This window comes from Vigna radiata, chromosome 1, assembly GCF_000741045.1.
Source record: "Vigna radiata var. radiata cultivar VC1973A chromosome 1, Vradiata_ver6, whole genome shotgun sequence".
NCBI classification, from domain to species: Eukaryota; Viridiplantae; Streptophyta; class Magnoliopsida; order Fabales; family Fabaceae; genus Vigna; species Vigna radiata.
Window position 1 is genome coordinate 17,300,064 of NC_028351.1, and position 11,945 is coordinate 17,312,008.

The 11,945-nt window shown below is 37.8% G+C and overlaps 1 protein-coding gene across 1 annotated transcript; it reads right to left on the minus strand.

Annotated features, from left to right (window-relative positions):
* Positions 1-9,085: 9,085 nt before the first annotated feature.
* Positions 9,086-10,691, minus strand: LOC106758412. The gene is made up of 4 exons (XM_014641342.1): positions 10,431-10,691; positions 10,193-10,246; positions 9,846-10,070; positions 9,086-9,595 (listed from the first exon to the last, which is right to left on the minus strand). The coding sequence occupies exons 1-4, from the start codon at positions 10,689-10,691 to the stop codon at positions 9,086-9,088; spliced, it is 1,050 nt and encodes a 349-aa protein (XP_014496828.1).
* Between the last annotated feature and the right edge of the window lie 1,254 nt (positions 10,692-11,945).

The following is an 11,945-nucleotide window of genomic DNA, read 5'->3' on the forward strand; positions in this document are numbered from 1 at the left end:
ATTAACTGCATGATCGCCCTTAAATTAATTAAGGATGTACTTTAATTAATAATCAATTGAACAATGATATGTAAATAACCAATGAAGAATATATTTTGGAAAAGCAGTGGAATTAGTCTATTTCTGCATATTTTTTTTTTTAAGTTTCCTATTTGTTCTACAACATTTTTTAAACATTCTCACTTTTATTCATAAGCATTGCATAACATTCATAAGAGTCAAATAATAGAAAGCAATTCCGTGTTCGTTGGGAGACGACTCAGGGTTACTTTAGCCTTATTTACTTTCTTGAATACTACTTGACAATACTGAAGTTGCCTTGAAAAGTAGTATTAATTTGATAGCTTCAATGACAACGTATCACAACCCCACCAAAAACACAATTTTTTCTATTCTCCTTCACACTGCCCCATCCCATCATTCCTTTTTATCACTCAACAACCATCGTTCAATTAGGATAATTCATAAACCAAAAAAAAGAAAAATAACAATTAACCCAACAAAACAAAGTTCAACAAAACATGAGGAAATGTTGTAACTCTCTGTATGAGGTGGTGATTTCTGTGAAGGAGAAGTTCTACTCTCCTTTTCCAGATTGTTCTATGCTGTTGATTCGTGAGGAGAAAATGATGCATTGAAGCTAGTGGCCGACGCAAGGAAGCGTGTCATGATTCATGACCGCAACAGGGTTTGGAAGCATGAGGAAGTTGATTTCGATTTAGGGTTTTGCAGCGACCTAATTCTTTGCCACGTAAGTCACTGCCACGTGTTTAACCATTGCACAGTCAACATGTCACGAGACAGTAAATTTAATGTTGTCCACTAAAATTAACGGTAAGTTTCCAATTGACTCAATTTTACAGAAACATGGACTTAATTAAGATAAAAAAAAACACAAGGACCTATTTGAGACAATTTTGCACAAATAAGGACATCCGAAATGATTAAACCAAACTTTAAATAAGCCCAATTCTTTCCCATACTCTCACATCTCTATCATTCATACGAACATCTGCAACATCCTCTTCTTCTGTATAACCAAAGGTCATACGACCGTTGCAACAACACAAAAACAAACACTAGGGGTAAGCTACCTGATGAGTGCATATTTATGCACTCATTTAGCCTTTAATCTTGGTTTTTGTATTTTAAAATAATATTTTAATTAGGATTTGCTATAATTGGATTTATTGATCATGAGATACAAAAACATGATAACAATAGCTTTTTAGTTGTATAAATATTCTTTGGATGTTTTGAGGTGTGTTAGTGTTAAAACTCCAACAAATGTACCGAATCATATCAAGTAATAATAAGTGGTAAGACCAAGTATCGTTTCCCTAGAGACTCATAGGCCTAGAGTTTTGTGTGATTTGTTGATTATAATAAGACTTGAATAACGAAAATTAGGGTTTAGAATGCAAAAACGAAAATTAAACATGCACATGCAAAAGTTGATCAATTGGCGGTTGAATGATATGGATGAATGGTGTTGTTGGGGTTTGCGACTTATCCTAATCCAATCTCATATATTTACGAATTCAACTTTTTCATTAATGTTGATGCCACTTTCTAATTTACCATAATCCCAATGTCTTGGTGAAAAGAGCCCACTCCTAATTACTAGTTTACAACGTGTTGTCTCCGTAGCAATTGTTCATTCATTACATTCGCACATAAGCTTAAAGGAAATCGGTCCTCTTATCCCTATGTCTAGGTAATATTGCTCCCGAGAGAATTCCCTCATGTTTAGATCTACCCACATGTGTCCATATAGATATAATCAAAGATCATGCTATTGAATAATGTCTTAACCAAATCATGCAAAGATAATGGAGGAAAAACTCTAACAATTAATAAAAGAAAGCATATGAATAAAACATCAATTCAATATATGAGAGTTTCAATAAGATTACATCCTTTCTCCAACAACAATGGAGGTTTAGTTCACCATATAGATGGTGAAACTAGACGAAAACAATGAAAAGAATGAAAAGATAAACGCCATATTTGATAAGTTGGAGCTCCCTCATCCAAAATCCGCCTCCAAGGGGTGAGAAGCATGTTTCTGCGTCTCTTGTGCCAAAAGATAAACCATCCAAGTCGTCCAAATCTTTTTATAGTTCATTAAAACGAAGCAGAAACTGGCTCAGGCCCAAAAGTACAGTGCTCAGTGCTAGGTCACCACTCAGCGGTGGTTGCGACACTTAAGAACAAAGCTCAGTGTTGACGCTCAGGCGTTTGGCAGAGAAGTCATTGAAGAAGCCAACGCTCAACGGTAGGTTGACGCTTAGCGGTGAGTGCGATACTCAAATGCTACTCTCAACAGTGGTGCTTAAACATTTGACAGAGAATTCTCCAACGAAACTGGCACTCAACGCTGAGCGGTGGTTACGTTTCTTCATTTGTTCACTTTTCCACCTTCTCTTGAGTCCAACTCTTTCCTACTTCAACTTCCTTCATTCAATTCCAGATAAAACCTGCTAAATCATGGAAAAACTAAACATAAAACCAAGAAAACCACCTTTGACTCTCTTATTTCCTAACTTAAGCAAAATGCATGATTTCAAGCTAATTCTAAGTCGCAAAGGGTGTGTTTTGCATCAATTTCAAGTATAAAAATAATGGTTTTTGAATCGTTATCACAACCCTAAACATAAAACTTTGCATGTCCTCAAGCAAACGAAATGCAACTCAGTCCACCAATCATCACAATGGTTCAATCATATTCAAAACTCTTTTCTTTCAAGACAAGTAATCACTCAAATATGCTCATCAATAGAATTTAGTCAAGATGCACACATGCCTTCATTCTCAATGCTTATCATGGTGTTCACACAATCAATATCCAACAGATGCTATTCTCATGAATGATTAATTAGCTAAGCATAGATAAAATCATAGATTCATGGCATCATTCCTCACCAGACAAGGTGTTTCACTGAATCACTCAAGTGTTTCAGGAGGTCACTCCTTCCCTCTACTATCCACATGGCACATAAAACAAAATTGCCTTTCATTTACCACAATCAATCATCATCACACACATATGTCATCACAAGGACTTTTCAAGGCTTATAATGTGGTTGGGCTAACAAGAAAAGTTAGTTTTTCTAGATCACAAAATCCTTGAGTTAAGAGAGTCATTCAAACATTCATAATTCAAGCACAAACTCTCTTTTTACCAATCTCACTCATTCCCAATTTTCCCTTATCATTGCATTGAACTTTTATTTTCATTCTATCTTTTATATATTTTTGCATCTTTTCATTCTTTTCTCAACACATTAGCTCAATGATCATCTTTCTTTCAATTTTTCCAACAACCCCAAACTTGAACCTTAATCAATACCACACAATAATTCTCAAATTAACTCAAGGTAAAGATTTTTCAAAAGGGTTTCACATACTGTTTAAGGCTTAGGTTCAAAAAGGGTAGAACACATGGTTCTTTTCATGGACGAAAATTTATGACTTGGCTAAGAAAGGGCTTATTCAAAAACAGCCTTGATCATATGACAAATGCATGAAATTCAATCAATCATAGAAACCTGGGCAATATCATTCATGTTTTCAAGTAGATAACAATCATTCAATCAAAAACTATGGAGTTCAAAAACCTCACTCATAAGCTCAATAATCATTCCACATCCCAGATAAATACCCTACTTACCATCATAACCACAATCACAATATCATCATGCATCTGTTCACAAAGCTTGTGAACCACCACATGTACATCAGCATACAGTGCAATCTCAACATCAATCCATATGAGGCATCATTAAGCAACACTCATCATGCAACAATATCAATCAAACCATTATGACAGATAAAGTTTCAGACCAAGTACATTAAAACCTATACTACTGAAAAGAAGCAAATAATGTTCAAATTACACAAAGATAAGAAAAAAAGAAAAAGTCTTGCTTTAGTTCCTATGTCAGCTACTCAGCCCAAGCTGTCGTTTGAGTCCTCCTCATCTCCATCCTCAGCATCCTTAAAATCTTCATCATCATCATCATCATCCTCCACCTCTAGCTTCAACTGCTCCAGATCCACTGCCCTGCATTTGCTCTGGCCAAGCCACCACGTTGTTAAATTTATCTATGGTCCACCTATGTGCAGAAGGCGTGTCGTACATTCCTATGATCATCTCGGCAGTAACAACCCGTCCTCTATGAATAAACTCTAATCTGGGCTCCAAAAAAGACATGTACATGTCCCTCATTTGAAAGGGCTCGACATCATGACCTGGTCCCTCAGCCTGTGGTGATGGAACTCTCTACTTAGGGCATTTCTGAGGCACTGGCTGGGCTGCTGCCTCTCCTCCACAATACTGTTTGTAGTAGGCTACATCAATAGCCTTCCTAGGTCGTTCAAATGGTGGAGTAGAAGTATCCACCCCAACTAGATGACATAGGTATGTAATAAGAGAAGGATGTCCTAGGGGTGCCTTGTTGCTCATAGTGGTGGAACAAATTTTAATCTCATTTGCAATCACCTGGCCAATGTTGATATTCATTCTTCTAAGCACACAATAAATATACATGGCCCTGTTAACAGTTATGTCAGAAACATGTGAGCAGGGAGTCACATTGGCATGAGTGAATGCCATCCAATACTGCGCTAGTGGTGTCAAATTAGCCCTCTTGATGTGAATAGCAACACCACTCGGATTCCTGCGATAGTGGCCTCCAGGCACACAAAGTACACTCTCTATATCTTCAAAATCAGTGCCTTCCTCCACATTCAAAGCATATTGGCAATGCACACCTGCCCACTCTATGTTTAGAAACCTGTTAATAGTTTCAAGATCATACCTTATGACCTTTCTACGCACACAACTCATGTAGTCCATAAAGTGAGAATCCCCTAGTGGCTTGGCATTTGTATAGAACTCTTTTACCACTACTATATTTGCAGGAGCAGGGTATGTAGCCAGCTTTTCCCAATTCCTACTCTCTAGCTCTTGTCCAAACTGTGGAGCAAAGTCTAGTATCCAACCTGCTTTCCTCTCCATCAATAGGCGTCTCTCCTGGACAAGGGGGTGATGCTTCTGATGAGTCGTTAGTTTTTGAACTGTATTTAGTTTATTGGACTGAAATAAACCAGGGAATTGTGTTTAATTGTCTGTTATTTCCCCGTTTTCCGAATTCTGCTTAATTTGGTCGGAAATTCGTAATTGTGCTAATTTGGATTTTCTGAGCTGATTAAGCGCATTTCTGGTTGCAGGGAAATTGTGGAAATATCATCTGGAGCATTAGGATATGGCATGGCACATTCAAGACTCAATATTTAGTCATTTAAATTTTAATTAAAGTTGTAATTTCGTTTTCTAGAAGTGTTAATTAGAATTAGGTGTTTTTGGGCCCTTTTAGGGGTAATTTTGTAAAAGCCCACTTTGTAGGACATGTGGGTTTTAGTCTAGGGTTTTGTTTTAGTGTGTGGACCCCACCATTGGGTGATTCTCGGTCATATTGAGAGACAATACCGAGACATACACTAGCCACTTTCATTCACACGGTTTTTGCTTCATTTCTTGTAGAGTTTCTCTTGTTTGAACATGCTCTCATGGGTGCTTGCTTGGTGCCACGGTTTTGGACCATTTTGAATGTTTTGATGCAGATTTTCTTCTTCCCTTGATTTACTCTTGGTTGTCTTAACTCATTGGTGGTGAAAATCCTTTCATTCCTTCTTCCACTTCCTTGTTGTTGATGTTTGGAGCTTGAGCTTTTAAGCTTGTCCTTGCCTTTCCATGGTGGTTGTTGGGTTTGAGTGACTTTAGATTTCTGTTTCCTCTTGCATTGCTGCTGTTATTCTCGGTTTCCTTTGCATTTTGGTTGATTGGTTGATGAAAATGGAGTTCTATGTGAGTTTTGTGTTGAAGAGAGCTTAAGGTGTTGTGTGGGTGTTGTGGGTTTGGCTCTTTCCTTCCATATTTCGGTTTGAATGTTTGAAAACAATTTGGAACCAAAGTTTGATGTGTTATTGTGGCTGGACAGTGCTGGAGTTGAAGGGTAAGTTATTATTTTCGTTTTTGTACATGAGCTTGAAGAAATGGAAAATTGGGTTGAGTTGAAGTAGTAGTAGTGTGGGTTTATTGTGTTGAATGGTGTTGAGCTTTGAAATGGGGTCTCTTGGGTGTATGTTTTCGGTGTGAGGAAGAAGAAAGAGCTGAAGGAGTGTGTTGGAGAGTGAAGAAAACCGTATGGTGAGTTGGAAAGGAGGAGAGAAGCTTCATTCAATTTTTACCACTTTTAGGCAAACAAAAAAGATGCTTATTTTCATTCTAGGAAGATTTCAATTTTAATCTTTCTCTCTTTGCTTGCAATTGTCGAGACTTCCCTTGCAATGGAGAATGTTTGTAGTTTTTTTTCCTTGCTTTGACTTTGCTTACATGGCACATTTGTTGGACCATCCAAAGTATCTTCCAATTGCACATTGGTTTTTGAAGCAACTTTTATAGAAGCTCTTGCATTGCTCACGTAAATTGTGTGCCTTGGTGTGTGCATTCAGAATTTTGCTGCATGGAGAAGGCTAAGGCACGATTTTCAATTGAATGTTTAAGCATATTTTAATTTGTTTTGAGAATTGGTGCACATGGGACAAAAAACTACACATTTGGTGGTTAAGTGAAGATAGACTTTTGAAGTTGGACCTTTGAAGAATAACTCACAGCCATGTGCCTTTTCTTGGCCATTTGGACTTTTAAATTTATTTGTTAATTGTCATTTAGTCAAAGTAATTTGCTAGGATTAAATTAAGGTTGTTGGTTTCTTTTGTTTTCAATTAAATTGCTTAGTAGATTGAGTTGTTTTGATGTGTTAGAGTTAGTTTTGCATTTAATTATTTTTCACTGTGTTTGCTAATTAATTGGTAGCAGTGTTTGATGTTTAAATGTTGTCTAATTTTTTTAGTAGTTTTAATTTAATTTCCATGGTAGCTTAATTTAATTCAGTCGGTCATTAGCCATATTGCAAAGTTTCCCTGAGGTTTCTGAACTGTGACTGTGTGGCAACTCTGATCTGGTTAATATCAATTCTGAGTTTGCACCTGCAATTGGGTATACGCTTAGTTGCCCAGTTGGTGTTACATCTTCGCTTAGTTGATGGAACTGTATGGCGTAAATCAGAGTTGATATTAACATTGCGTTCGCTTAGTTCGCAGTTATGAAGACAGATTTAACTGTCGCTTAGTCGATTAACTCTCTTGGATTAGAGGTCTGAGTAGCAACTATATTTTGATAATCAGTGATGGGAAACATTGTGATTAGGTTAATGACTGACTGTTTTCATTCCGTGTCGATTCCATATTTTTTACAGTACTGTTTGCGTTTCCGTCGTTAAATTTCTATATTTGTCGTAATTAAATTTTGTTTTCATTTGTGTTTCCACAAAACAATTTCAAAACCCCCCGTTCGTGTCTGACTTAATTTTTGAACCGCAAATTGGTCCTTGAGAGACGACCTAGGAGTCACTACCTAGTTTATACTGCATTCCTAATTGCAATTTAAATTTGTGTGGGCTGCGACACCCATCAGCCTCTCACGCCCTCTGGAAAGGAACCTGTTATAGTAGAATTTGTCTGGTTCCCTTGTCTTGGTTCCATCTGTCTTGATTCTATGCCCGATGAGGAAGCCATCCCCCTCAGCGTCACCTACACAGACAAATTACCAAAACCAAATCTGCAAGCTGGCGCTCAGCAGTGGCTAGCGCTCAACGCTATCAGTTGAGGTTTTTGCAAAATCACCCCTAAGTGCTTCTATTATCCACCCAAATGAAAATGTCACAGTTCTAGACCACACTCATATTTTAATCGGTCCAAACATCAATTATTTCACTTAATCATTCATAAAAATCGAAAGCCCTAATCTTTCATGCTTGAACAATCATTCTCATACAAATTCATGCTTTGAAAACAATAGAATGTAAAATGTATGACTTACTTGGGTGGAGAGACTTTGAATGTGAGAAAAGTGCTTGTTGATTGATGATGGATGAGACCCAAATGCTATACTCTCTCAAAAACCCCAAACTTTGATGGTGGAATGATGCAAAAAGTGATGAAGGATGTGTTTTTTAGAAGTGAGAATAAAGGAGAAGTGAGAGGAGTAACTTAGAAGAGTGCTAAAGAGTGAAAGAGAGTGTGGGAATTTGAATGAGAGGACTGGGGCGACCCCTAAGGAGTGTTTAAAGTGCGCAATGGGCCAACCATGTTTGGCCCAACTTAAAAGCCACATTCTAAATCTGCAACTCCACCGCTCAGTGTTAGGTACCGTTGAGCGATGGGAGCAATTTTGGAATTCCTCCCTTTTGGCTCACCTATAGCTTCATGAACCCTGTTCCACTCACATTCAACTCTCAATTTTCAATTTTTATGCAATTTCCCTTCACTCCACTCACATATGCACTAGAATAAAATCAAAACATGCAAAAATAAATCAAACAACTAGGTTGCCTCCCAGGTAGCGCTTGTTTAACGTCACGAGCCTGACCCAAACCTTTCTAACACTCATCAGTAAGTGCAAACCTTACCAACACCTATCAGTAGGTGTACCTTCCTGTATCCTTCAGTAGATACTTAACCTTTTTAGCATCCCTTAGTAGATGCTACCCAATAATTAGTGTTCAACAATATCGAAAATTACATAATCAAAATAAAATAAAAGAAAAAAAATAATGTTTTTAAGTCACTGGGGTGCCTTCCATTAAGCGCTTTTTTAATGTCACTAGCTTGACCCAATAAGCTCACGTTCCATCTTCCATGTTGGTGTCTCTTTTACTTTCATCACACCAATTCATTAACTGTTTCCGATCCACCTTCTTGACTCTTCTAGAATATGGAGCTTCAATCTCTATCACTCCATTCCCTTTGAAAGCTTTCACAACCCAAAGCTTTTTCTTGAATCTCACAAGAGTACCAAGCTTGAATTATGCATCCTTTAGGTCAAAGTGAGTCGTTCCTCCTTTATTAACCTTATCTTCTTCCTTAACCTACATTAAAACACAATTTTTACCTTTGCTAATCGGCTTTGCAGATTTAGGTTTAGCCATTGGAGCAACCTTCCTTGCAGCTTTGTGACCTATCTTCTTAACTTGAATCTTCTTATCTTTAAAAACATCATAATCAACCCGTCATCCACATTGATGACTACTTTAGCCGCCTTCATGAAAGACCTTCCAAGAATGATAGGGATCTTTTCATCCTCCTTCATCTCCATGACCACAAAGTCAACCAGGAATTTAAGCCTTCTTATGCGCATCACAACATCCTTCACCACACCATAGGGTTTCTTTGATGATCCATCTGCCATTATCAAGGATACCTTTGGTTGCTTCAATCGGAGACAACCAATCTTTTTTAGCATAAATAGGGGCATCATATTAATGCTTGACCCTAAATCAAGTAGGGCTTTCCCTATCTTCACACTCTTAATAGTGCAAGGAACTTTGAAACCTCCTGGATCTTTCACTTTAGGAGGACTTACTTTCTCCAACACGTCACTACAACTTCCCTGTTCATCATTAAATTTCTTATCAAAATCTATCTTTTCACCAAGGTAATGCTTGATACGCCTAGCATAAACAGGAATCTGTTGAAATGCTTCAGTCAACGGTATAGTAATCTCCAATTAATTGAAGATTTCTCTAAAGGGCTCACATATTCTCTCTACTGTCTCACACCCTCTTGGATAAGGAAGAATTTTTCATCTTTTTCTATTTTTTCTTCTTTTTCTCTCCCCTCTTCTCTTCTTCTTTTTCTCGTCCCCCCTCACATATTTTCTCTTCTTTTTCTTCTTCCCTCACTAACTTAACACTCTCCTTTTTCTCTCCCACTCTTGCCTCAACAACACTCACTATGGCCTTACAATCTTCTTTAGGGTTAACCTCAATATTAGCCCTAAATTGATTATCTGCTTTATCCTCCAACCTTTTAGCCAATTGACTAATCTGCATCTCAAAATTTCTGAAGCCAGCCTCGTTGTGTTTTATGGTGGAGTCTTGCTCCAGCATAATTTTCTCAAACATCTCCTCCAACCTGCTAGTACTGTTATTTAAACCAGATACCTATTGCCATAGTGTTGATGGTTGTTGTTGTGGTCTATTGAATTGGCCTCTTGCTTGTCTAGATTGTCTGGTTTGACCATGAGCCATGCTTGGGTGAGGTTTCCACCCTTGGTTCTAATTACCTTGGCGGTATTGGAATTGATTGCCCATGTAGTTGACTTCTTCTTGGGCCTCCTCTAGAAAAGCACATTGACCACTAATATGGTCACCACCACAACGATCACAGAGTTGTTGTTGCACTTGTGAAATATTCTTCAGCTCCCTAGGCAGTTGAGCAAGAGTCTTTGTCAGATTCTCCAATTGTTGATTTATAAGCTTGTTCTGTGCAAGCAAGGCATCTTAAGTAGGCAATTGAAGAACTCCCTTTTGTTGTAGTAGCACGCCCCTTTCACTATGAGTTTCATTATCATTAGCCACCATGCTTTCTATCAACTCATAGGCTTCCTCCGCAGTCTTTTGCTTAATATTACCTCCAGCTGAGGCATCTAGCATAAGCTTTGTTTGAGTGCCAAGACCTCCAAGGAATGAAAGAACTACAACTGTATCATCAAAACCATGCACATGCGTCTTTCTCAACAAGCTTTTGTATCTGTCCCATGTTTGGCCTAGGGTTGCTTCCATGCCTTGCTTGAAAGAAGAAATCTCCAACATACCTTTGTTGATTTTTGATTGTGGAAAATATTTGTTCAAGAATTTAGCCACCACAGCCTCCGAGGTTGTAAAGCTATCCTCTAGGAATGAGTTCAACCACAGTTTAGCATTGCCTCCTAATGAGAAAGGAAACAAGCTAAGTTTAATAGCCTCATTCAGCACACCATTGATCTTAACCGTATTGCAAATCTCGTTGAATGTGGTGAGATGATCATATGGACTTTCAGATGACAACCTTTGAAATTGGTTGCTCTACACCAAATGAATCAACACAGGTTTCACCTCCATACTCAGTGCATTGATCCCCGACCTTTCAATGCTGTTAAAATGTTGAGGGCCAACCATAATGGTAGCATCCGCCAAAGTGCGCTCCTAGGAGCTTAGTCCTCAGCCATCTCTTTTGTGCTCTAGTTAGATGCTCGTGGTGAGAGTTGCAACAATGTCTCAGGAGAAGGAACCAATTCTCTAGATGTTCGAATCCTCCTTCTCCTTCGAGATTCACTTAAACCTTCAAGAAGAGGTTCCGATGTTTTCTTGCTTCTAGTACGAATTGTATCTTGCATACACAAGAAACAAAACCCTAAAAAGCACTTTTACAGATACAACAAAAATAAATAAAAAAATCAAGTCAAAGTTAATCAATAATCACACTACTAGAATACTTAAACCACGAGTCTCCGACAACGGCGCCAAAAACTTGTTAAGACTCCGACAAGTGTACCGAATCGTAGTAAGACCAAGTATCATTTCCCTGGAGACTCATAGGCCTAGACTTTCTTTTGATTTGTTGATTATAATAAGACTTGAATAACGAAATTTAGGGTTTAGAATGCAAAAATGAAAGTTAAACATGCACATGCAAAAGTTGATCAATTGACAGTTGAATGATATGGATGAATGGTGTAGTTGGTGTTTCTGACTTATCCTAATCCACTCTCATATATTTACGAATTCTAATTTTTCATTAATGTTAATGCCACTTTCTAATTTACCCTAATCCCAATGTCTTGGTAAAAAGAGCCTACTCCTAATTACTAGTTTACAATGTCTTGTCTCCCTAGCAATTGTTCATGCATTACATTTGTGATAACGGTCTAAAAACCATTATTTTTACACTTAAATTTGATATCAAATCACACCGTTTATGGCTTAGAATGAGGTTAGAACCATGCAAAACTCTTAGTTTAGTCAAGAGAGTCAAAAGTGGGTTTTAGAGATGCTATG

Coding starts and splice junctions, on each gene's coding strand:
- LOC106758412 (XM_014641342.1), bottom strand. CDS start 10,691: ATGGAAGCAACCCTAGGCCAAACATGGGACAGATACAAAAGCTTGTTG. Junction 10,071..10,192: donor TCAATTCCAATACCGCCAAG/GTAATTAGAACC, acceptor CTATGGCAATAG/GTATCTGGTTTAAATAACAG. Junction 9,596..9,845: donor CCATAGTGAGTGTTGTTGAG/GCAAGAGTGGGA, acceptor GCATTTCAACAG/ATTCCTGTTTATGCTAGGCG.